Source organism: Microtus oregoni, unplaced genomic scaffold (assembly GCF_018167655.1).
Source record: "Microtus oregoni isolate MIOR12 unplaced genomic scaffold, Mior012 000097F_ref0000449, whole genome shotgun sequence".
NCBI classification, from domain to species: Eukaryota; Metazoa; Chordata; class Mammalia; order Rodentia; family Cricetidae; genus Microtus; species Microtus oregoni.
The window spans coordinates 1,707,833-1,734,679 of NW_024544710.1; the positions used below are offsets into that span (position 1 = coordinate 1,707,833).

General features: G+C 44.6%; 1 protein-coding gene across 1 annotated transcript in view; it reads left to right on the top strand.

The window, feature by feature from the left end:
- Positions 1-9,171: 9,171 nt before the first annotated feature.
- Positions 9,172-26,847, top strand: part of LOC121442895 (monocarboxylate transporter 8) — a 152,645-nt gene continuing 134,969 nt past the window's right edge. The window contains exon 1 of the mRNA XM_041644537.1: positions 9,172-9,752. Within this exon, the coding sequence (XP_041500471.1) occupies positions 9,371-9,752 (382 nt within the window). The 5' untranslated portion in view covers positions 9,172-9,370. The remainder of the gene's footprint in view (positions 9,753-26,847) is intronic.

Consider the following 26,847-nt stretch of genomic DNA (forward strand, 5'->3'; position numbering starts at 1 on the left):
TTTAAGGGGAGGTTACAAGGGTGGAGGGTGGGCCTGGGAGGGCTAGGAAGTGAGTGTGATCAGGGTGCTTGATGTGAAATCCCAAAATCAATACAAAAATGTGTGAAAAAAAAGATAAAACAAATTGAAAATATGTGTATGTAGTACCTTTGTTTCTCTGAAGGAAGGAGGCAGATTTAAGTTACTTTTAAAATAATTAATTTTTCTAGTGTAAAGGATGGGGGCCGCGTGCATGGGACTGACCTAGGCACTCTGCGTGCATGTTACAGTTCTGTAGCTTGGTCCTATTGTGGAACTCATAACTCAATTGCTGAATAGAATTTTGTCATATAAATGTACAACATTTACTTTGTCCATTAGTCATTAGATGGACATCTAGGCTGTTTCTATTTCATGACTAATATGAGAAAATCAGCAGTAAACATGGTAAAACAAATGGAATCCATACCTGGCACTGTTAATGGGGTCAACAACCTATAGCTAGACATGTCATAGGCCCTAGGGAAGAACCTAATATTGTTGTTCTGCAAAATGTGTGTTTCTGTGTGTGATGTGTGTCTGTCTCTGAGTGTGTCTGTGTGTTTGCATGTGTGCGCGCATGTGTGTGTCCATGTGTATGTATACATGTGTGAATGGGTGCATGTGTCTGTTTTGTGTGAATGTGTGTGTCTGCATATGTGTCTGTGTTTCTTTGCATGTGTGTGTCTATATGTGTTCATGTGTGTGTCTTGTGTGTATGTGTGTTTCTGTGTGATCATGTGTGTCTCTGTGTGCATGTGTGTGTATCTGTGTGTTCATTGTGGGTCTGTGTGTGCATGCGTGTCTGTGTGTATGCATGTGGGTGCATGTTTGTGCATGTGTGTGCATGTGCGTGTTCATTTGTGTGTCTCTGTGTGTATGTGTGTGTCTGTGTATGTGTCTCTGCGTGTGTGCATGTGTGTGAATTTGTGTGCTTCTGTGTGTGTGTGTGACTGTTTTAGGGGCCATGAGTGGTGATGAGCAGGGAAAGTCATGATTAGGCTTCCATGGTGCTTGAGTGAACAGGTGGTTAGGAGAAGGTGAAGTGTGAGAGAGACCTGTATGATGGAGAGTCTGAGTGACCAGGTAAAATGAAGGGTAAGACAAAGACCATGATACAAAGAAGGGAGAGAAAATTGGTCCCAGTCATGAGCAGGATGGAGGACAGGAAGAGTCTAGGCACCAGAGACAGAGTTATCTGTTAGCAGTGTAAGTGCACTGGAGGGTAGGAATTCCGGCAGCCATTTTGGTGACCTGCCCTAACTGTAGAGCCATGGAACATGGAACTTGACGAATGTTCTGTTTCCTACGGGACTCCTGAGTAACTTAACGCTGGACCAGATCACCAAAGAGGGGGTAAAACTTGGTCCCAGAGGACCTGTAGTTTGCTCTGACCGTGTCTTGCCATAGGATCAGAAGAAACTGGGGGTGTAACAGGTTTGTGCCTCTTCCAGATGTGTACGTACACTGTCTCAGGTGTGTACTACCTCTAGGGCAGAGGCCAGGCCTCCTGCTGTATGTGTGACTAACTTGACTCTTTCAATCCCTACTTCAGGGACTCTAGTGGGGTCTTGTCTGCCGTGAGTTCTGTGAAGAACGTAGAATACACAGAGAAAGTGGAATCTCACTTGAGGCTATGGCTACTAAGGGCAACTCTCACGTGAATGTTAAGCAGGGTCTCGAATTCTATCAGACTTTTGAAGAAGATCTCCAGCCAATTCTTTTAAAATTCTTTTAAAATTATACAAACAAAACAGAAGGAATCAGTCTAGTAGCAAACCCAGGTAAGGATATAACAAAAAAGAAAACTACAGGCCAGTATCCCTTATTGAATATGGATTTAAAATAATAGAAGACAGGGTGGTATAGAGGCATGTCCTTGGATAGAAACTAAGAGACTAAGAACTAAACTGGGTCCCATTCACACTATGACCTTGGGCAAGCGGATTAACATCTCAGGAAGTTTCAACAAAATACTCCCTTTGACTCCTCCTCCATCCAGAAAGAGGCCCCAGGAAAAGTGCATTTAATCAGGAACAGAGGGAACTCTGTAAATATGTACTGAAGGAGAAAAATAAACCGACTCTTCTATGTCCCTCTACTCTAGCCAACTCCCTCACCTCTGCCCTTGTACCCTTGCCCCTGCTCCATTTGAGTGATTTTTTTTTTCACAGTCCTTTTAACTAGCTTCCCTTATCTGCAGGGTCAGCAAGTTGCACTTGAAACTTGGCCCCTGGGCCAGAGCATACTGGTCACTGTCTTCCAACTTGGCTGCTGACACCCGATTCTGGTCCAAAGCCCAACACTCTCACTTCTCTATCTTATGCTATGTAGGATCTTCCTTGGGCAGCAGACGTTGAGGCTTTTATGATCCTGGGATTGTGGCTATCTTGGAGTCTGGGAACTCCTTCTCAAGGTAATACATGCACTATTGGAGAATACAAACAACAAAAACTCTACCCCAGACCTCTCTCTGCTACCCTGAGCCTCACCCAGCACTAACTACTCTTAGGTCTCCCTCATTGCCCTCCTGAGCCTTTGTAGCAGTATGTTCACTAGCTAGTGCTAGAAGAATTCACCTTCTAGATGTGTGTGAGTCATCTTTTTATCTAGGCTGAGAATGCTTAATCCCTAAAGGGCTAAATTTAAGAGAACCAGGTAAAGGGATATTATAAGGGAAAACATTTCCTAAATTGACCAAAACAAAATAAAAATCTATCAAGTACAATGCTCCCAAAGCCTCAGTTAAAGGAAGCTCCAGCAGGTGGTGAGGAGCATTTCTCTCCTCCTGTCTCTGACACTTCACTTGCTTCACAAGGTTTGCCATTTTTTCATTATCGTTGTATAGCCCAACCACTGTAAAACAATGGTCCTACCTCAGACGTTTGCGTGTTACTTTATGTTACTTTCTATAGCTATTTGCAGTAATTAGAATGGAAACTGGGTAATTTAGATGTCGCTTAAGTAAATATTCTCTTCAGGCAGGCTTTAGTTTTCTTTATAAAATAAGGAGCTAGGAGCTAGGTGTGCTGTTAAGTAGCTATAATCCCAACACTTGGGAGGCTAAGGCAGAAGCATCATGAGTTCAAAGCTAGCCTGGGCTATACAGCAAGTTCTAGACCAACCTGAGCTACTGTGTGAAACTCCAGTAGATGTTCCCACATCTCCGAAGAAAACTGATTCTCCCTTCACCAGGAACCAATACGGGTGCAATTTCATGAGTCCCTCCCACATCCACGCTGATCTTGTGCCAGTCTTGTGCATCCAGTCCCACCTACTGGGAGTTTATGTGTGCAACTATACTGTTGTGTCTGGCAAACACTGGTTTGCTACTGATATCTGCTTTCTTGGAGTCTTACAATCTGCCTACTCCCTCTTGCATGATGACCCCCAAGTCAGCGGTGGGGGGGGGGGTGATATAGATATCTCATTTAGAGGCAAGATTCTCAGTCAGTACCAACTTGTTTTTTCTATATCTTACGGCTCAGGTATGTGTTGTCTTCAGCAATAGGGTCTTACCATCAAGTTATAGAGGGTAACCAAGAGTAATAATGGCAACATTCCATAATGTTTCGGGGCCCCTATAGTACTCCATTGATCAACAACTCAAAAAGAGGTAACTCGTATGTGGTACCAGGAATTTTATTCATGGTGGGAATGCCAAACAGGTGCAACCCACTGTGAAAGCCAGTGTAACAATTTCTCAAAAAGCTATAAATAAAACTACATATGATCCAGCTATATCACTCCTTGGTCTAAAGCCAAATGTCTCTATCTTCTGCTACAGAGATACTTACTCATTCATGCTCATTGCTGCTCTGTTTACAATAGCTGGGAAATGTAAACAGTCTAGATGTCCATCAATACATGAATGGTTAATGAAAATGTGCTTTATATACACAATGGAATAGTCTTCCACTGTGAATAAAAATGGAACTATGAAATTCACAAGTAAATGGATGGAACTATAAATAATTCTAAGTGAGTTAACCCAGACCCAGAAAGAAAAACACCACATGTTCTCTCTCATGTATGGATGCTAGTTTTGAATCTTTAGAAATGTATTTAAGTTAAAATATCTATAGAGAGCAGGAAACCAGAAAGGAGCCACGGAAGTGTTCAATGAAAGGGGACAGAATGAAGGTACTATGAAGGGGGAAAGAGAAGTAACAGAACAGAAAGGGCTAGGTAGGGGTGGAAGGGGAAAGTAGAGGAAGAAATATGGTAAATGATAGCTAGCACTAAAGACTTGAAAACCTACTACTGTAGAAGCTTCCTGAAATATATGCTTATATAGGGTCTAAACAGAGTTAATAATTATTTTTTTAGTGAATAGAAGGCATAAGTTAGCAAAAGGTTAAAGAACCCCATCTTTCCATTTCTTCCTCAATCAATAAATTAATCCACCATTTCACTCTTTCACTTCAGGCTTTGCTCATGCTAGCCCTGATGGGGTTAAGTATTTCCTACTTCTTTCTTTTCATAATGCCCCTGCTGCTTCTATTATCTTTTCCCCTCCATACCTACTCTAATAATAGCCTCACTATTGAGCAGACTGCCTCTCCTTGGCATTCAGGAAGCAGGCTCCGTGCATATGGTCAATTGATTCGTTTTTAATGCACCTATTATTATGAATTGCCTTCTGGCTCGAACTGAAACCAAACTATGCCCAGTATCTTTTCTCTTCCATACTTCCACTTTGGCCATCAGAAGGTGTCAACATTCAAATTCATTTCCCAGTAATATAGGTTCCCATCAATACCCTTCTTGATTATGGACAATAAAACCAAAGTCTTCTCTGCCTTTGGATGTTTCGTTGTTGTTGTTACTGACACTACTAAAGAACCCAAGCTCCTTTTCACAATCGATCCTATTTGGCTATTAGATCCAAGGTAGTGCGGCATCATCAGAACTCTTAGAGCCTTAAGTTATTCTTACAAAGATGAATACGGAAGAGTGAAGGAGGGAAAGACAAGGCACTTGCCTTCTTGAGAATAATCTCAATGTACCATCCGCTCTCAGGTACTTAGTACGATGACTTGGACACGGGGCACAGGGATGATATGAAAGGCCCACTGAGTTCTATTTTAGCCAGAAAAACTCTGTTGGAGAATAAAAAAAACTTAAGGCAAAGGGGTGTTTTTGACCAAAATAGAAAGCTTGAGCAACAGAAAGGTTTCTCGGGAGCTATTTAGTCCAGGGATCCAAAACATCCATCTCCATGCCCATGACAGTCTGACATTCTGTACCTACTGGTGCACAGAACAAAAATGCTATCAACTGACTTCTTTTAAGACTTTTCTCATTAAAGACTATGCTTTTTGTACATTGCTATATTCTGATGCTAAAATATCATTTCATTAATGTCATACTAGTGATGATATGTGTTTCCATGTGACATTAAAAGTTGGCATTATGTTGGGGACTTAGACATTAGAGAGAATTTTACTAGTCTTTACGATCTAAATGTTGGGGGACCATTGTTTTGGTTCTGTGGTTTCTGTACTTGACAGTATTACTAGAAGCCTTGGTAAAACCATCTATTTGTAAGCTCCACGTCTAGATATTATGTTCAGAAGCTATTGACTGCAGGGGACCTAGAAGTCAATATTTTACAAAGCCTTCTAAGTGATTCTAATGTAGCTCTGACTTAGGAAAACACCACTCTGTTTTTTCCTCTCTTAAAGGAATGAAAGGCATAACTGTTTGGAATGATTCCATTGTGGGCTTGAATCTGTTAAGAACAGAAGGGAAACGTGTTGTCTCACTTGGAATAACACTGAAAACCTTCCCTTAGGCTTTTCCATGGTCCATAGCTAGACAAGTCAATAAAGAGCTCCAAGGGCTATTGGCTACTTACTCATGAACCTGGGCAAAAGAGATGATTCTACAAATAGTAAATATTCATTGAAGATCTGTTAGCCTGATGTTTGTTAGTCAGGTCTGATTTAGAGATTTGCAGGAAAAAGCACATGCATTTGATGCTTGTTTTCTATACCTCTAACCAATCCAAACCACTTTATAGACATACTATCACCACAGTTTTCTCTCAGAATTGCACCTGTGGTGTTACTCACGGACTCAAAAATCTTCACTGCCATTCTTGGGTTAACTTTCTGTTATGCATGGGGAATATTCAAGGATCATCAACTCTTAAGGAAGGAAGGGTTCCTGCAGCCCAAAGTTTCTGAGATTTTACTTCATAGTCATGAGATCCCACTGCCTTTGGCCTGTGTCATTATAGTAGATCCTAGAATAAGCACATGGCAGAAAAGATGTTTACAGAAGCCAGAAAGCAAAAAGACAAGGAGAAGTCACAGTCCCAATATCCACCTCAAGGGCATGCTCCCAATGACTTAAATAGTGCCACAAGCTGGCAACCAGGTCTTTAGCATACTTGCTTTTAGAGGATACTAATCATAGCACTTACATATCCCAAGTAAAATCTATAATTCCCAGGATGACGTTTACTAATTCTGTAGAGTAGATAGAACTTCATATTGAAGATAAAGAAACAAATTGTTTAAGGTCACACATGCTGGAATAGTACAACCATCATTAGAATCCAGGTCTCCACATACCAGTGCTCAGGCCGTTAAAAAAATACCTGTGCCTTCTAAAGAGGGGAGGACTGCTTTGCACCTCATGTATTGCTAGAATGATAGGTTACATAACCCTGTCTCCTGGGTGGGGCACATACTTTGAAATCACACAAATGGGCAAAGATACCTGTTCTACCTCTTACTGGCTTTGTAAACTTAACTGACTTAACCTCTTGGGCCCTGTTTCCTCATTGCTGTGAATATTATATGAGATCATGTATGTAAAGGGCCTAGCATGGTGCTAGGCTTACAGGAGATTCTCGGTGAGTGTCACCACCTCCTCCACCCACCACATTCTATTGTAGTAACCTGAAGAAGCCATTAAAACTAAAAGGGACAGAATTTAGACACCGGGAATGGAGATGAGGGGCAGAAGTCTAGGTTTTACTCCGTCCTGGGATTGGAAACTCCTTTCAGGGTCTCAATCAGGTTCTTTCCAAGTGGATCCCAAGTCTAGATCTCTCCTGGGGGAGCAGCTGGCAATGTGAGTGGTAAGCCCTCCCTGGCTGTAAAGCAGACCTTAAGACTCAGTGCTCAGCATGTCTATCATTTCTCATTCTTCATGGCTGAAGCCTTGTGGGGTTTTATTAAAATGCAAGTGTTCCCTGGGAGAAGCATCACACATATTAACTTTTTGGCCTGATTAACTTTCACTTTCCTCTCTCTATGAGTAGATTCTGTGTCCCTGTACCTTGGGGTCAGGGCATGCTCTAAGGAAACCACCTCCATGCCACTTGTTAAAAATCCCACTGAATGAATGTTCAAGGCCCATGTCGTACATAGCCTTCCCCCAGAACCCTTCAATAGTTTGGTTAGCTCATTTCTCTTCCCCATCCCAGCAACAAGTTCTAGATCCCTGTGCTGAATCATAGGGAACCCCTGACTTTTCTATGTGAAGACTCACTTTAAATCTTACCTTGTATTTGCCTTGCCCCATGACCTTAGGGCAATAAATGACTGACCTTAGTTTTGCTTCAGTTTGGAGGCCACAAGAAGCATGTAATAATATTTGCTACCCGTCAATAGGGGACCTGGTTTACTCATTTGCGAAACGATATTCCGCAGGCTGGCATGACCCCGTGATCTGTGAGTTTGGTTGATTCCTTCATGGAACCACAAGCCACAGGACATCTCTATCCTGACACCCAATTGCGCCTCTCTCGTGTGCTTAAAGACTGCATTCATTAGCATCAGACGAAGCCCCGGAGCCCTGAGCTGCGTTTCCACCTGATAGACAGTTTTTCATCTAGCAGAAAGGTTAATCAGATGCAAGGTAAAAAGGGATTGGCGTTCACCTCTTGCTAGTGCAAGTGAACACCCTTAGAAAAAGCAGAGTTGCTTGGAATTACCGCGTGGATGAGAGTTGAGCTGGGTACCACTGCTCATCAGCAAGACAGAGTCCCCTTTCCCTTTTTTAGGACTCAGGCACTCCCTTGAGAACAAACCCTCCCTTCCAAGGTAGGGCTGAGGTCTGAGTCTTGGACATTAAGTGGGACTCTGAGGTTTGTGCCTGAAGTGTGGTGGGAAAGGGAACTGGGTGGTTAGCAGACATCCCTTTGCATTGGGGGCTTTTCAGAGTACAAGGCACTCGAAAAGCGAAAAGCGGAGGTCCAGGCCCCCTGAACGGGATGTCAGGGGCCGAAAAGCCCTTGACCAAACTAGCAGCTCCATCTGGACCTCATTTCTTGCTCCTGAGTATGGAACAGAGAGCCAAGAGGAACCTGAACTGAGCTCTGTGTCCTGCAGGGGGCCTGAGCTGGGCCCCCTCGGGTGCCACTGTACTTCCCTCCTTTCCTGGCCCGGCCCCTGGCCCAGAGTCTGCCCTGGCCAAGCCTAGACCCGGCCCTCTGTGGCTCCTCTGGGCTCCAGGTTGGCGCAAACAAAGCCCTGATTGACTGCCCGGAGGGGCGGGCCTCGCTGCGGGGCCGCCTCCTCCCCTCAGTCCCGCCAGGGATTTGCAGGGAAGCGCGGGGGTAGGGGGCCCGACTCTGAGGGGTGCGCAGGTCAGTGGAGTGTCTGAGTTCCAGGCTTGAGAAGATTATGTGCACCCTCTGTCCTAAGTCCAGGCTGTACCCTCTAGGTCACCCGTCTCGAGTCCAAGTGGGAACACAAGGACTCCCGAGGACAGGGTGGGGTCTGTCACTAACTAGCTCTTGTCTTGGGGTTCCCAGGACCAGTCTAGTTGCAGGTTGCTTGTAAGCAAGGAGGACGTGAACTCGAAGAACAGACAGGGTCTTTCTTTTGAGGCTGGAGCTTGATCAATGTGGGTTCTGGGACCTGCGGGGAGAAGAGGGCAAGGTTGTTTCTGCTCTTTTTGCTAATTTAACTCTTCTTCTAAGCATCTAAACAAGAATAGGATTCAGTAATTTGAAAGAGGAGTTTGGGGGTGGCAGCAGCGCCTAGAGTAGGTAGGCGAGTAAGAAGAGGAGGAAGGGCCGGGAGAAGAGCGAGGTTGTAGCGGCTGCCTGTTGAGGAAGAGGTGGGAGGGAGGAGGAGGGGGAGGAGAAAGAGATGACGTGGGGAGAGGAGGAGGGGGGTTGGACGGGGGAGGAGAAGGAGAGGGCTCGAGGGACCGTCTGTCGCGGGACGGGCTGGCCAGCTTAGGCGCTGGGAGGAGGAGGAGGTAGGGGCTGAGGCAGCGGCGGCAGCAGTGCTCGGAGCGGCAGCAGCAGCAGTAGCGGCAGAAACAAGTACCAGACAGACAACAGCTTCTCCGGCTCCAGCAAGCCACAGTCAGTCCCCTGGCCGCGATGGCGCTGCCAAGCCCGGCGAGCGAGGAAGCTGAGGGGCCCTGTCAGGAGGCAAACCAGGAATATCAGGAGCCGGTGTGTAGTCCGGTGCCCGAGCCGGAGCCCGAGCCTGAGCCTCAGCCCCTACCCGATCCTGCACCCCTGCCTGAGCTGGGGTTTGAGGCTGAGCCCGTGCAAGAACCGGAGCCCACGCCCACAGTGGAGACCCGAGGCACTGCGCGTGGCTTCCAGCCTCCCGAAGGTGGCTTCGGCTGGATAGTGGTGTTTGCAGCCACCTGGTGCAACGGCTCCATCTTCGGCATCCATAACTCTGTTGGGATCCTCTACTCCATGCTACTAGAAGAGGAAAAAGAGAAAAATCGCCAAGTGGAGTTCCAAGCAGGTGAGTGGTCCCACGTGCCCCACCTGGCATTGTGGGAAAGGATGTCTGCCCCCATCGTCACCCCCATACCTCTTGGTCTAAGGCGCCCTTTCAAAGCGCCTTTCTTACTCCTTACCCATGTCCTGCTAGGGCATGAATTGCAGGGCTCTGGGCAGCCTGGGCAGTGGAGGGTTCAAGCAGTACCAAGGGTGAGAGCTGGGGCATTCATTGGTTACAGGCAAAGTAATGAACTTTTTGCCCTGGGACAAATCCAGACTCACCTTTTAGATTGTTTAAAGTACTTTGCCCATGTGTGCTGGGGAAAATATTTGCAGGATTTGGGGGCGGAGGTGGGGAGCGAAGTCGTGTAGACACTAGAGAGTAAGAAGATTGAAGGATTCCAAGAGAAGCACGGAACAGCGGGTCTCTGCAGCAGCCCCTGTTCCTTCCGGGGACCAGAGCGGGTTTTCTGTGAAAACCACTTCAGGAATCCTGATGACTCTTCGCTCAGAGTCAAACACATGGTAGGCGTGTGTGTCTGCAGAAGAGAAAGGGAGGAGTGCGAGGAGGAGGGGGGGCGTGTGCGCGCGTCTCTGCCTGCTGTGGGTATGGCCCAGCCAGGCCAGGCGGTCGCCTGCTGTTCCCAGGCAGCAAGCGGCTCGCTGTTCACTGGAAGTCGAGCCCCAAAAGAGGCAGGGAGGCGGCAGGAAGAATGGGTCTTGAGACTCTCTCCACACCTCAGCTGCGCGGTCTCTGGTGCCCCAGCACCTCTGTTATCCGATGGGGGCCTCTTTCCTTCCAAAGTTAGAATGATTTTTGGCCCCGCCACTCCAGTTTTGGCTTGGGAATGACTTGGTCATCCCTAAGATTGGGCAGGGTTGGAGACAGAGCCCTCGCTTTCCAGGCACTTGGGTATGGGACCCTGTGTGTGCAGACTCCTTAGCAGGACCCTTCAGCAATCTAGGGAAACAGACTCATTCGCTCTGCAGAAGCCCCTCGGCCATTGTGATGAGAGTGTTTCTGGAGCTGGCTGGGGGCTTGCCATACCCTTTCATGAAAATCCGTCCCTCTCTTTGGGCTGTCAGGACAGCCAGAAGTGCCCTCACCACCTCCTCAAGTTCCTTACTTGGAAAAAAAAAAGTCGAAAACACAGTGTTCTCCTGGAGCTGCGAGGGTCCTCTCTTGCCAACCTCAAAAAGAGGGGACTTGAGGATTATCAAGTGAAATAGAAACCTTGAATTCCGGGATGCCCACTTGAGGGTTGCTTTTAGCCACGCCTCAGCCTTCAGTTGAGGCCATGTATTGTTTGCAGCTTTGCTAGACTGTCTGGCAGAAGGGGCTTTGGGACTCTTGTGCCTCAGACCTTGTGACCCATTGGCACAGCTGCAGTGTACACGCCCCACTTGAGGAGATCTCGAGTGTGCTCAGCGACTATAAATGGCAGTCTGACAACAGCCTAGGCAATTCCATAGCGGAGTGGAGGGGTCCCCGGATTCCATGGAACAACTCCTGCTTGGAAGGCTGTGTCTACACTCCCTGGGACCACCTTTGTCCTGCGTTGATGCAGATCAGGGGCTCTTGGGAAAGCAGCCAAGTTAGGCCCACAGGCTGTTGCCTAGGTTACTGGGGGGGGGGGGCACCTGCTGAGAGTTGCCTTGTGGTTGAAGGCAGGCTAGTGGCCTTCAGGGTCAGTGGCAAAGTTTAGGCGAAACTTAAAGGGAAGCAGTGGAGGCTGAGCTGAAGTTAAGCCCCTGCATTTATGTGATGTGACCTAGAGCTGGGGCCTTAGGAATACGCAATAAAACTTGGAAAACCCACTATTTTACCAGGAAGAGGTTCTCTGCTGCGGAACAGACTTCAAAGTAGGTGATCATAGGAGACTCAGGGGGAGGGCTGCTAGGGACTTTCCGGTCAATACCTCACAGTGCAGCTGGAGGGGGTGGTGGTTCTGTGGTCTTCCCAGAGGTGTGGCTAGCGTGTATGCTAACACAGACTAGGTCCTCTGAGGAGCTGGAGTTATTGGTTTAAACTATAGAGAGTATAGGTCAGGAAGAGACAGAAAGGAATTTGGTATATCCCAAGGGTCTGAGAATACTTTGGCGTGGGTCCTTGCTGTCATATATTGTGATTTCACTGAGGTTCTTTTTGATACTGGGCCTCTCAGGAAAGCCTCGGTTTTTATTTTGGAAGTCAGTAACACCCTACTACATTCTGTATTTTACAAGTGCTAGGATTATAGGCAAGTGCCACCATGTCTGTCCCAAGCCACTGTTTAAACCTTGAGATTCCAATTGTCTTTGCCTTTATACACTTTCTTCAGTCTTTCAAAATTCCCTGGCCACCTATGTCACTCACAGCCCTGGTGTTTCAAATAAATAGGGAAAGCTTAATATTTTGCTACTATCTTTATCAGCAATTATTTGCCCAATAACCAATTGGGGGGGGGCACTTAAGGAAATTGGTGCATTGTCCGGTTCTACAATTGGAGGTATTCTGCAGTCCAAACTGTTTTTGCTTAGGCCTGACACTGACTTCGCCATGAAGCTGTGTTGAATGGCTTAATGGGTCCAAGGTTCTGCAGTGCTGAAAGTCCCAGAAAAAGGTAATTTTGATGTCTGATAGAAAATTCCAAACACGGGTTCTCTGGGCACAGGCCAATGAATCGGTAGAAAGAAAATGGAATTTAGGTTGTCCTAGAGCAGGTAATATACAATCTTTGTGGATTCTGTGGTTTTGAGGTTCTGGTGTGCCTCCAGCTATATATTTTGTGTATTGCTTCAGCTCATTTAAGGGAAGCCAGCTCTCCCTAGGACCTAGGCCTGGGATTCTGGCAGATAAAGGGTTCCTGGAATCTACTAATGAGTGAGTACATACCATATTCATATTTTTGGGTCTGGGTTATCTCACTCAGGATATTGTTTTCTACTTCCAACCATTTGCATGCAAAATTCAAGATGTCATTGTTTTTTTACCACTGAGTAATACTCTAATGTGTATATGTGCCACACCTTCTTTATCCATTCTTCCATTGAGGGGCATCTAGGTTGGTTCCAAGTTCTGGCTATTAAAAATAATGAACATAATTGAACAAATGCTTTTGTAGTATGGTTGAGCACCTTGTGGGTATATTACCAAGAGTGGTATTGCTGGATCCTGAAGTAGGTTGACTCCCAATTTTCTGAGAAACTGCCACATTGATTTCCAAAGTGGTTGCACAAGTTTGCATTCCCACCAGCAATGGATGAGTGTTCCCCTTACTCCACATCCTCTCCAGCACAAGCTATCACTGGTGTTTTTATGGCACTGGGATCTGTCTCTACTACATGTATTAACTTTTTGGGATCCTTTTTTTTTGGATGCAAACCTTCCTAAGCCTGGATGTAGCGGGGAGGGCCTTGGACTTCCTACAGGGTAGGGTGCCTTGCCCTCTCTTAGGACTGGAAGGGGTGAGGGTGAGGGTGTGAGGGAGAGTGGGAGGAAAGTGGGAGGAGGGGAGGAAGTGGGAATTTTGATTGATAATATTTATAAAGTAATTTTTAAAAAGAGGGGGAAAGGGTTCCTGGGAGCATTACAAATAACCAAGATTGGTTTAGGGGTAAAAAGGGAAAAAGATCAAGAGAGACAGGAGCATGGGCTTTTGTAGAAGTAATGGAAACTAGGGCTTTCTCCTGCCCAGAAAATGCATCAGATAGGCCAGGAAGTAGCCAGACATTTGGGGTGGAATATATAGAGCAAACATGGTTTCTTGTGACAATAGCTGAGTTTTATGATGAGAAAGAAAAGAGATTATTGGTTCCTAGTCCCAACTCACTCTTGAAATCCTAAGTAGAGACAAGGTTGGGGTTTAAGTTCAACAGATAAGGCAGAATTATCCAGAGTTGCTCACTGAAGTCAAACTGAAGTCTGTTTTAAAGTGCTTCAGAGTAGCCCAGACCTTGCCCTTTCAACCTTGACTTCCAGTCTACCACAAAGATATGCATGATGAGAAACACTTTTATTGGAGAGTTTATAAGCATAGTCCTTGAAAATTTCTGTGAGAGGCAAGGGCCAGGGCTCTCACTACTAAAGAAGGTGGCAATAGTAAGGAAGGTTCACTACTGGTACAAGTTGGTTTGGGTTGGTGGTCTACCCTGACGGAGACAGAACTTTCTAGGCATAAGAAAGATTAGTCTACTATGGAAACTAGGGATTTCTCCTACCCAGAAAATGCACCAGATAGGACAGTGGTTCCGAATCCCCCAAACGAGTGGGGACTGAGGCCGAGCAGGCTGTCATTCTCCTCATTGTAGGGTTTCTAACTCCTTCCTTCAGTGTCTCACTGGGTTTCCTGGGAAGTAGTTAACTTTGAGATTAAGGTATCTTTTAAATAAATCTGTCAATCTTCTGATTTTGCGTGAAGATTTGTGCCTACTGTCCAGAAGAACGAGATCCTGTTGGCTCAGCAATGACCATGGTGCTTTAGGCCACAGGTCCATTGGCTAGACGTCTTTCAAATCCTTCCTCTGCCTCCTCCCCAAACAACGTAGTTCCCAATTTGTGACTTTGATTCATGCTGTGAAGAATGAAGATGAGAGGCTAGGACACTGGAAAACCGAACAAGAAAATGCTCGTTGGAGCTGCTAGCTGAGCGAATCCAGAGCCTTGGTTCACTGTCCAGTGGCCTCAAGTGATCATTGTAAACAACTTCTCCTTCTCCTACTCTTCTCCTCTCCTCTCCTCTCCTCTCCTCCTCCTAGTGGTGTTGGGGAGCGAAACTTATTCTAAGTCTAAAAAAAGCAATACCTCAAGCCAAATCTGAACCCCCTCAAAGCTGGGGTTCCCAATGATAGCAGTGGCAATAACTAGGAGTTACACAATCTGTGTTCCCAGCCTGCTCGGTAATTGAGTTATCTATGTATAAAACGAGAAAAGTCAGCTATGTGAACTTTGTAACCCCAAATTATATCCTTCTAGAATTATGGGATGGCTTATGCTTTACTATTCACCTAGCATATGTTTTGACACATTCAGGCAGACAGAACTTCGTTAAGCTTCCTGAAAGATCCGTTAGGTAGGGTTGGGAGTATATTAGGAAAGCCAAGAAAACCACACAGACATCATTCTCCTATCTTGTTTGTTTTTAAGGACTATTGGACTACCCGTGTACCATTAAAAAGACCCACTTCTTTTTTGTTCAGTGTGCAAAAGCTACTTGGAGCCTACATATATTTTTCCTAAAATGTCCTGCTCAGCAGAGAACTGAGTTTCCAAAAGAATTCTCTCAACTTGGCCTGCTGTTAGCAGGGTAGATCTGTATGATGCTCTTTCCAAGTAATTGACTCTGTTCCTCAAAGGCATTGTGCTGAAAGCACTCCCCCAGGCCTCAGCTTGGACCCCTCTCTTTTAAAAAATAGATTTATTTTTATTATTTTATGTGTATGAGTGTTTTGCCTGCATGCATGTCTAAGCATCATATGTGTGCCTGATGCCCTGATGCCCAAAGGGGTATTTGGCCTTATGTGGGTGCTGGTAATAGAACCTGGGTCTTTGCAACAAGCAGAAGCGCTCTCAGCCACTGGGCTCACTCTCCAGCCCCAGATCCCTTTCTTAAAATTTAATTTCCTACAGCTCATTTCTCAGAAATGCTTGGTCAGTGTGACCTTGGTTTGCTGTTACTTCAGGCTAGAAGTGGAAAACAAGATTTCTGAATGTGATACAGAGCTTTCCATTAGGGGGCTTCAGACAGGGCGTCTTTGTAGCTGGCTTAGGGCTCCCCTAGCAGAGAGTGGCTGCTGCTTACGATCATAGAGAAGGCTGTGATTGCATTCATGTCATTCCTGGTTACCGGTAGCTTTGCTCTGGGTTTGGCTGAGAGTGTGCCTAATGAGGCAGCAGGCATGGAGTGTTCTTCCTTTTTCACAAAATTTTTATTCTCTTGGCATTTGGCAATGTTTCTGTGAAGAATAAGCAAGCAGCCAGATTACCAACATTTGCAGAAGTATGTAAGGGATGCTACCTCAACCTTTTGAGAAGACCAGTTTCTCAGGAGGGTGCCCTGCTCCTTCGATCAACATCTTTGGAGTTTGCTTTGTTTTGTTGTCTATTAAAAGGAAAGAATTGCTTGATGGATTTGTTTGTTTGTTTGTTTGTTTTCGATTGTGTGCATGGTGGAATGGGTTCTTTTGTCTTGAAAGGAACTCTCACTTGGGATTGGATGTATAAACCCTAGAGAAAATGACTTGTTTTGTTTGTTTGCTTGCTTGCTTGTTTGATCGATTGTCTTTTGAGACAAGATCTCACTACACAGAGAAGGCTGCCCACAAACTTGCAGTAATCCTCCTGTCTCTACCTCCTGAGTACTCAGATTACAAGCATGCATAACCATATGTGGCATCCAGGCCTTGTTCTTAAAACATGAATGTGTGTGTACATGTATACCCTCAGGCAGGCATTTGTAAACGTTCTATCTGAAAGAAGTCTTTCCCCATCTTTCTAAGGGTTGAACTCATTGTGAAAGAGATGCAAAGTATCCAGCCTAGAAAACATGCTAGGTAAAGGTGGGGAGTATGGTCAGCCGTCTCATGGCTCATACTTCTTGGCTAAGACCCATTCGCTACTCCCCAATTGTGAAACTATGAGACATATATTTCAGGTTCCACTCTGAATTCGCATTTGCCCTTTTTCTGCATGCCACCTAGTATTCAGATATTGCGGAGAAGGGAGTTTTGGCCATTCCAGACATCTCTGGCTTCAGGGATGATAAAAGACCTAAGGGACATGTAGCCACCTGCTGTGAAAGTGGGTACATTAGCTGCTTATTTGAAATCACTTAGCATCCACGTGTGGGTGGAGACCTTGTACCATTTGGGTTGCCTTGAAAGCATGCAGCCTCTTCATCTTAGCAGTCATGTACTCCTCTATTCTCCACTTTGTTCTGGGATTGATAAGGGAGAGAAGTGTGAGATTAGCTGCCCCAACCACAGTGGCTCAGCTCCCCTCACTTTTCATCATGTACTTTTATCACATTAAGATATGTTTCTTCCTCCCTCCCCCATATTGTTTTCTCTCTTCTCTTGTTCTCCATGGCTTAGTTAGAAAAGCAGTTGGAGTTTAAGGTGTTACACAAGCTCAACCGCACCTGGGGGGGTCTCAAGACCACCAATACAGACCCTACAGAGAGCCCTCTTTCCTTCTTCTTTTCTCCCCTCTCTTCTTTTCCACTCTGAGTGAAGGGTGACATTCTACAGAGTGCTCAGGGGTACAGAAACCATCACCTCTGGAATTTTGTAGTAGAATAGCCGCTATGAAACACTTTTGGTCATTTCCATGCCTTCTCTTTTCACAACCCTAGGCGCCTAGCCCAGGAGGTAATGTAATTGAGTCTTAATAAAATTCATGGAATCTCTCCACTTTTTGCTTTAAATCCTCAACATCATTGTTCTCCATCTTCTAGGACTCCAGAACTCCAGATTGCATTTAGCTTCAGGGTTCTGGTTCATATTATATTAAACTCCCACCATCTCTCTTTTTGTCAGCAAAATATAGATGATTTTAGAGAGATTATAGAATGGAGAAAACAAATACTCAAACCCTCAAGAATAAAAGAACAAAGTCACTTTAGGAAGGGCAGAAAGAGGAGAGGGTAGTTCCTGAGTTAGTTGCCTACCTGTTCCTACGAGGCTGAAGAGAAACAGGGAAAGGAGAGGTTGCTAAATAAGCAGTCCCCAGAAAGACTGCTGCCTAGCGTATCCTGTGGATCTGCCCACCTACCATTTTACCTCCACTGCAATGGTATGCACATGCGCCCGTGTGCTCAGACCTGTGTGTATGTGTGTACAGCTAGGTGGATGATGTCCATCTGGGCCAATTAGCCAAGTTCCTTTTGACAAGGTGTCTATATGATGGAGGTCACGGGTTCAGCCACTTCTTCGAGTTACTGAACACACAAGCAAAAGAATTCTTCTGTTGATGGCCCATGTCCTTCCTTCGAGTATGAAAGAACTGGGTAGAAAATAGGAGATGATGTCTTACTAGCCTTCCTCTACTACCAGGGGAAAATATGAAGCACAGAGCCTATGTAGTTGCCCGCCTTTGCTGCATTTCACCATTGGATTTCTTTGTCTTTTAGCTCCGTACTTATGCTGAGCACGCTAATAAGGGTAGTAACATAGCAGTGATAATAAGCAATGTTTATTTAACAGCAATTATTTCTATGTAAAGTGCCATCTTGAACACTTGAATAGACCAATGCATTTAATTCTCAACAGTTTGATCATGTAGATGCCACCACTCCCTCCAATTTGTAGATAAATCAAGGCACGGAGATATCATTTTCAAGTTCATGTGGCAAAAGCCAGGGTTTTTATATCAAAAGTCTAAGTCCAGAAATCCTGGTTTGTTTGTTTTTTTTTTACCGTGACTTAACACATAGTACAGCTGTGGGAGCAGCTACCGCAGGACGCTACTGTGGAGTTTTCTCATGCTTGCATCTTCTGGGTATCCTTATGACTAAGGAAGCGAGGACTCAGTAAACAAAGGATGGACAGTCTTGTGATGCAGGGCACCATTTTCTCACTACGCATGTCACCCTACCCAGAGTCTATGTGCAAAAAATCATAATTCTTGAGCCAAAAAAGTGTCAGAGAAACTGTCATGTCTTCATCTTTTAGTCCTGAACAAACTAGATAACCTTTCTAGGATTCAGCAGTCCCCACGTACAAAGGCCTCAATGCTACCCTCAGAAAGTAGTATTTAATTTGCGATTTCTGTCAGGGTGGGATGTGACTGTATGTTTGTAAAAGGTCTTTGTCAATCGTGGTCATTGTTGTTATGATCCCTGTCTAGGTCCTGGAAATGGAGTTATTGTGCTTTTGTCTAAATGTTTCTCTAAATATCTCCTCCTTTCCTCTCACTCTCCACCCCAGTTCTGCCCCATCTTTCCTCCATATTCTTCTGCAGTTTGATCTGACATCCAAAAGCTAAGGACTGGACTCATTGTGGTTTTTTTTTTTGTTGTTGTTGTTGTTCCTCAGCTCTAGGAGACCTCCGGGGGGGGGCAGTTCCCAGGTCCTATACATTCAAGGAAAACAAAGGCATGCGGAAATATTTACAGCACTTGGCAGGAGCTCACAAACCTCACTCTGTCAAGGGCTGAGTTTTTCAGTAGGAATTGCTAGGGATGGGGTGTTAGATGGTGGGTGGAATTAGAGCGTCACTTCCTCCCGAGGGTACCTCAAGGAGCCTCCTCATACTCTTGCAGGTAGTAAGGAAGAAGGAAAGGGATATTTAAGGTCAGAAGGTCCGGGCAAGGGGACATTAAGTTTAGAAGGAGCCTTGCTCCTTTGTAATCAGCTTTTGAGTGGGCCAGTTTCCTTATATTTTAAACAGGATAGCGCCAGGAGAACAGAGGCCACAGGATTGTGGCCTTCACAAGAAAGGACTGCAGTAGTAGTTTTGAGCTTGCATTTCAGTGGCCACTGAGGAAGCCCTCTCTAAGGCCACTTAGTTGTCTAAGGAAATGGCTTTTGCTTTATTGTTATTTTGTTTTAAGACAGGGCCTTACTCTGTAGCCCAGGCTATCTTCAAACTCATGATGATTCTCCTGCCTCAGACTTTAAATGCTGGAATTATATGCATGTGCCTCCATTTTCTTTCAGAGCTGGTAACAAAACGCAATCCACAAGCCCTTCGTTAAAATAAGAATTTTAAATACACTGCAAGTAAACATCTTGATTTTCTGTTATTCAAATGTCTGAACTGAATGAAGGCCTAAAGTTATAGGTCAATGGCCTAGCGTAACAACGGTCCTGAGGTCTGTCCCCAATCTGCCCCCAACCAAGAGATGGTGGAAGTATGGAAACACACACACACACACAGAGAGAGAGAGGGGGGGGAGGGAGGGAGGGAGGGAGTGAGGGAGGGAGAGAGAGAGAGAATAATCAACCCATTTGTAATGGAGGTTAGTGTGCAAAGAGGTTGAGCAGTGAGTGAAATGAATGAGTTGCTACACACGTCTCAATCACTGGCTACTTTGTGAAAACAGACGGTGATAAAATTCAAAAGGTACAAAAGTGGAAAGTCTTTCCCTCCTGTCTCCCTGCTACCCTGTTTCTCTCCCCGAGGCTGCCAGTGCTTCCTAGGGTGTCCTTGCAGAATTCTGTGTCTCTACTAGCATTTGAGCATATAGCCTACTTTCAAAGTGCAAATGATGGACCATAGTCCACATTATCTTCTAACTTGCCTTCAAACTTGAAAGTGTACCATTAAGTCCATAAAGCAAACCCTCATTCTTTGCTGCAGCAATATCATATTCTATTAAATGGGTATATCATAATTTATTTAATCAATGTCCTACTGATGGACATTCAGCTGTATCCATTTTTTTTTACTATGGGCTTTATAATCAAGCAGCATTAGAACCAGATGCTTTACCATATGGTTCCTGGACAAATTTTCCAATATCTTAGATAATTTATTAGTTTTCTAATACCTAAAATAACATCATCACTGATGTGGAGGTTAAGCGAGACAATGCATGTTCAGCATCTAACATACAGTTTGGCACCTACTAAGTAAGTGTGGGTTCTTTCCTGGCTCACAAGACCTCCCCATCCATTCCCTTCCAATTGCATGAATTGTGTGTTTAATCCAAGTGAATAGGTCTTTACCGTGTGCCTGGCTGACCTCCAGATGAGCCAGAGAAGTGTCCCTTAAGAAGTTTACAATTTCTTTGAAAAGATTCAATATTCAAAATAGCTATGGTTATTGCCAAGTAGAAAAATATAAACTATGTGTGCACTGAACTGAATGTTGTTATCATTTTCTTGTGGTGATAAAAGAGAGAAGAATGTGGACTGAGGGGAAACTTGACATAGGATTTAGCTGTGTGGGGACTTGGCAAAGGGAACAGTAGTTGAGAATTAGACAATTTTTCAAAACCAGGTTGGGCTGCATAGCACTACTCTGTCTCAAACAAAGCAAAACAAAAACTAGAACAAAAATTAAACAATTTGGTTGTGTCTCAAATTCTGGGTTTGTTTGTTTGTTTCTATTTTGGGGGGTTACTCTCTGGAGTCATTGTTCCCCATTATGCCCTACCCAGCAGGTAGAATGGGGTGGGGGAGAAGGATGGGGGAAGAAAAACTACTGAGGACATTTGGAAAGTAGGGCACAGGGTGGGGAGATGTCTGGGCATCGGGTCACAGAAAGAGATGTTTGAAAACGGCTTGTGGCGCAGCAGTCTGGCCACACCACCTGCTTTTCTGTGTCAGCGGCCCAGACATATTTTCCTAAACACTCTGGGGCCAAGAAGAGCATAGTGGCAGAAGCTCTCAGCCGCTCAGCCCAGGTCCCAAATGGTCTCCAGATCCTGTGAGTCCCAGGAGAAAAGACTCTTATTGAGTTACAATAGTCATCTCTTACTGGGCACATTGTAGGTTAACATCTCACTTTTTCTTTCTTTTTTTTTTAAATTATTGATTAAAGATTTCTGCCTCCTCCCCAACACCGCCTCCCATTTCCCTCCCCCTCCCCCAGTCAAGTCCCCCTCCCTCATCAGCTCAAAGAACAATCAGGGTTCCCTGACCTGTGGGAAGTCCAAGGACCACCCTCCTCCTTCCAGGTCTAGTAAGTTGAGCACCCAAACTGCCTAGGCTCCCACAAAGCCAGTACGTGCAGTAGGATCAGAGACCCACTGCAATTGTTCTTGAGTTCTTAGTAGTCCTCATTGTCTGCTATGTTCAGCGAGTCCAGTTTTATCTCATGCTTTTTCAGACCCAGGCCAGCTGGCCTTGGTGACTTCCCGATAGAACATCCCCATTGTCTCAGTGACATCTCACTTTTTCTAAATCCTTGGACCAGACAGTTACATGAAATCGCTTAAGCTCATCATGTAACAGCGTCTTAATAACAACTTAATAGGATTCACATCTATTAGGGGGAAATTCATTGTATGGAAGGGCTGGAGATAATTTGTTCCCCTTTTCTAGGGGCAAAAATATAGACAGCAGACTGGGGACAAATATTTAACAGAGCTGAGAGTAGACAGTCTCCCAATTGCATATTCCACAGGAGTAAAAATGCAGGATTTTTCAGAAAGCTGTGACAGAAATTTTGCTAAACTTGGTAACAGTATAAAGTTTAAGTGTATGGTTAAGGGGCTGGAGAGTTGGCTCAGTGGTTAGGAGCATGTGTTCTTTTAAAAAACCCCAGTTTGATTCCCAGCACCCGCATGGAGTCTCACCTCTTCCTTGGGCACTGGGCATGCATGTAGTGCACAGACATGGGTGCAGGCAAAGCAAATTACAAAAACTGTAAATAAACAAATAAATCTTTTTGAAAAGTGTATGAGTAAGAAGCAATATATGTAGGACGACAAAAGAAGCAATCAGGAGTCGTGGCATTAAAGGCATAGAAACAAGATTCAGGCATAATTGAGATCTTGTGGCTGGGATCCAGAAAGATACTGCCACCAGTGAGGAGAGAGGGGGAAGGGGAGGGAAAAGGAAAAGGTGGTTGAAGGGAAGGAGAGGAGAGGAGAAGAGAGGAGAGGAGAGGAGAGGAGAGGAGAGGAGAGGAGAGGAGAGGAGAAGGGAGGGGAGGGGAGGGGAGGGGAGGAGAGGAGAGGGGAGGAGTTCTGTTAGCGAGTGCTTTGTGACATTGCTAAGCCGCTTTTCCTTTCCGGACTTCAAATTTCTCTCCTTGTGAAATGAGAAATATGGAGCAATGCACAGCTTCCCAAGGAGACCTTGGGCATGATGATGATGGGCATGGTGAAGTGGTAAACAAGAGAACTACTCTGATGAAAATGGAAAGTTGGTCTCACAGATTTGAGTAACTATCACATAGTCTCAATCCTATATCCTTGAAGAATTCCATCAAGTAAAGTAAAGAGGGATTGCAAGATGGTTTAGTATGTAAAAACACTTGCCACCAAGCCCAGCAATCTTTTAGTGAAAAAAGAACAATTTTTATTAACATTTGTTAGCACCCACATGGTGGCTCACAACCACTTGCCAGTCCATCCTTAGTGGATCCGAATCCCTTTTATGACATCCACAGGCACTGCGTGTAACAGGTGCTAAACACAAATAAAATAATATAAAGTATGTTTATTATTTCTTTGAGAACTTTTTGCAATGTGTTCTGATCATATTAAACCTTCCCCAAATGCTTTTGAGACTCAATTTCTTTCAACCAACCCCAATTTATGGCTTCTTTTCTTCCTTCCTTCCTTTTTTTAAAAAATTTATTTTTGTTATTATTATTAAATTTATTTTCTAAAAATAATCTTTTCTCATTTTGCATACCTAACCCAGTTCCCACTCCCTTTGCTTCTTCTGCTCCCCCATCTTTCCCCCACCCCAGCCCCCTAAGTGTAACAATCTTTTCCACCCTCAAGACCTACATGGTGGAAGAAGAGAAGTTATTTCCTGTGTTATCCTTTGATTTCCACACATAGCATGGCATGACAGCAAATTCATGTGCACACATGCACACACACACACACACACACACACACACAAATAAATAAATAAATGTCATAATTTTAAAAGAGCAACCAGAGAAGCTTGTACATGGGCATGCATGTGTGGAAACTCATGCAAGTGAAAAAATACCTCAATGCATAGTTGGCATTTGCTAGAATCAATTATGACATACTGACTTAGCATTGTAGGAAATATTTCCTGAATAACCTCTGCTCTAAGACCACTTTCCAGGGGCTAGAGAAATGGCTCAGTGGTTGAGAGCACTTGTTACTCTTACAGAGGATTCGGGTTTAGTTTCCAGCTTCCACATGGTAGTTCACAACCATTCGTAACTCCAGTTACAAGGCAGTGCCCTCTTCTGCCCCTTAAGATATACTCATGGTGAACAGACATATGTGTAAGCAAAACACATAAAACAAAATCAATAAATCTAAACAAACAAACAAACAAGAATATTGCTTTCCAGATATCAAGACAGTTTTATTATTTAAAAGAATTTTATGTTATGGGGGGGGGGGCCTTTAATAGAGCCAGCTTAAATCAGTATTGACATGCAGCCAACCTGTTTGGATAAACCCTGAATTCACTATTCACTATCTGTTTGTCATTGCACACTGTATTTAACATCTCTGCACTGCTATTTTCCTGTTTGTAAAAGGACAATAACAAAATCACTCACTACATATGGTTGTGACAAGCATTTTTAAACTGGTTTAGAACAGCATCTGACATATTGCAGGAGTATATACATGTTTGTTGTTCTTGTCATCTAATAGTCTATGATTCGTGAATCTACACAGTGTGGCCTAAAAAAGTAAATGTGGAGCCTGGCAGTGATAGCACACATATTTAATCCCAGCACTCGGGAGGCAGAGGCAGGCAGATCTCTGTGAGTTCGAGGCCAGCCCGGTCTACAAGTGCTAGTTCCAGGGCAGGCTCCAAAGCTACAGAGAAACCCTGTCTCAAAAAACCAAAGGAAAGAAAGAAAGAAAGAAAGAAAGAAAGAAAGAAAGAGATCACCAAAGCAGCAGGATGTGATCTGCCCCACTGAAAAAAGGTGTTTGCTTCAGAATGTACACAGAAGGAGAAGCTAAGAAAATAGGAGTGGTTGGCTGGGTGAAGAACACAAGCAAAGGCACCGTGATGGGTCAAGTGCAGGGTCCCGAAGAAAAGGTGAATTCCATACGCTGCACAGACGTGGCGGAAACGTGGCACAGAGACACGATCTTATATTTCTTGATGGTCCAAGCTTGAAACAGTGAAGCCCACACTGAGAGCAGATCGTCCCACTACAACTAAATCAAGTAGGTTTTTTGGTAGCTGGCCTGCAGAGTGGTAGGCCTTTTGTTGGCGAGGTCCCTGGAGAACGGGGAGCCTGGTCCTGTCCCTGAAGACTCTCCTGTGTGGTGAGAGTGTTCTTGACCCGCTGTGGCACCCAGGAAATGGAGCGGGGGCATTTTGTAAGCAGGGCCCCTGGCCAGCAGGGAAATCTGATCCTGTTTTAGAAGATCCATTAGATAGATCCATTGGGCAGGTGCCAAGGCAAGAATTCACCCAACAATCTGTAAAACAACATGAAAACACCAGAACCCAATGATCTTACAACAGAAGGACTTGAACACCCTAGCACAGAAGAAGTGGAAAAAATTGACTTTATGAAAGCAATAGAGTCCCTTAAACAACAAGAAAGAAAGAAAGAGAGAGAGAGAGAGAGAGAGAGAGAGAGAAAGAGAGAGAGAAAAAAAATGTGTCCCAGGTTGCCCCAATTATGATCAAGAATTGGAAACTGGGTGCATTGTTAAAGGACCAGCTGGACTGCTCTCATGTTGTTCAAGCCCAGTACTAGATTAGGACCTTCAGAGTCCCTAAGGCTTATTTTTAGACTATTAATTGCTGGAGGTGGGCAGAGTAGATCTATACCTTTTCAATTTAGACTGTTAAATGCTGAAAGTGCAATTGATAAATGTCTACTTTTCTTATTTGGATATGGACAACTCATTGACACCTCAAATTATGCTTGCCTCTCATGTGGCATCATCCCACACCAGTTTTGCTAGTTCTGGAAAGAATCAATGATCATGAGTGGACGACATACAGCAGTTCCCCACCCAAGCAGTTCCATCCACAGCAGGGTGCTCTGTATCCTGCTCCCATGGGCTTATCCTGCCAAGCCTCATGAATTCTTTGCCAGTTGGGACCTCCCATATAGTACTTGGAAGGATGATTATCTTCTGGGAGCAGTGGAGAACATATAACTGGACGTCTCAATAAAAAACCTGGCAGGAAACTCTAAATATTACCAAGGGAAAATCCTGGTGTAGAGTTGGGATGCGAGAGAAGAATGATGAGGATCCTCTGCCTCCAGATAACTGGTAGAACAAACTCTCACAGCTCTGACTATCCCAGGGGCTTCAAGTCAGTGATTGTAGAAAGACTGATGTCATTATCAGCCTCTGTGTTGCTCTGCGCATCATCAGGTTCTAACAACCCAAGTGGTGAACAGTAAGATAGGTGCATGCTTCAAGGGTCAAAATGGTTTGGCTTGTGGGGGGGGGGGTTGTTGTTGTTGTTATGTTTTTGTTTTTGTTGTTTTGTTTTTTCGCTTTGACCTACATTCTGCTTATGGGAAGAATAGCTCAAACAAAAACTAGAATTTCCATAGGCCTGCTAACTAAACAGATGGAGAGATACGGTATCACAGGTAAAGGAGGTATAGAGACCTTCATTTGCTGCCTTCCCTGGTGATGGCACCACTCACATTTAGGCCTGTGCTATCTGCCCTTTTCATAAAATGTCTCAAACATGGAAGACTCAGGTGGAACCGGTCAGACTGGATGTTGTGAGCCTACGCCTTGTAGAAAGGGAAAGATAGATACACACACAGTCACAGGAGAGAATAAGGAGGAAACAAATCTATTGTTCCAGTCTCTAACCTGAAGAAACCACCCATAGCTTCCAGGATATCACCAATGAACACGGCTGAAGAAAGTTGTGGCTCACCTATGTCCCATGCATGGATTTGGCTGGTACCCCAGGCAGGAATAGAAACCTCAAGGCTACATTCCAGGCCATGGCTCAATGGAGATTAGCACTGGCCTTTTTTTATGATCTAAGTCTGACATTGAAATAAAAGATGCCTTGGGATGGGAGCTTACAATGACATTCCCAGAGTTGAACTCTTCTTTGTCTTACTTCTCTACATTCTATGTGGCATAAGATCAAGTAGTCTTTGTTGAAGCCCTGACTTTACTGTTTACCAGATCCACAATCTTGGCCAAGTCTGAGTCTCACTTTCCTTCTCTGTAGAAAAAGGGAGCAGTAGAAGTTGTAATCCCTGCCTCTCAGCTGTGTGATAAAGTTCAACTGATAGAATAAATGTGATAACCCTTTGGAAAGTTCTTCCTACCTTCTACATGAATTATCATCATGGTCATATTAGTAAATTAATCTGCAGATTTACATATGTACTCATGTGGGTAAGTGGACTGAGACTTTACCCACAATGCATGCATGTATAAGCAGCCCCATCTATGTATAAAATTATACATACATATCTGATTTCAAGCTTGAATTCATGACATTGACCATTAAAAGTGCATAGTTCCTCCCCGCCCCCCCCCCGCCCAAAAAAACTGTGCATGTATGTCCAG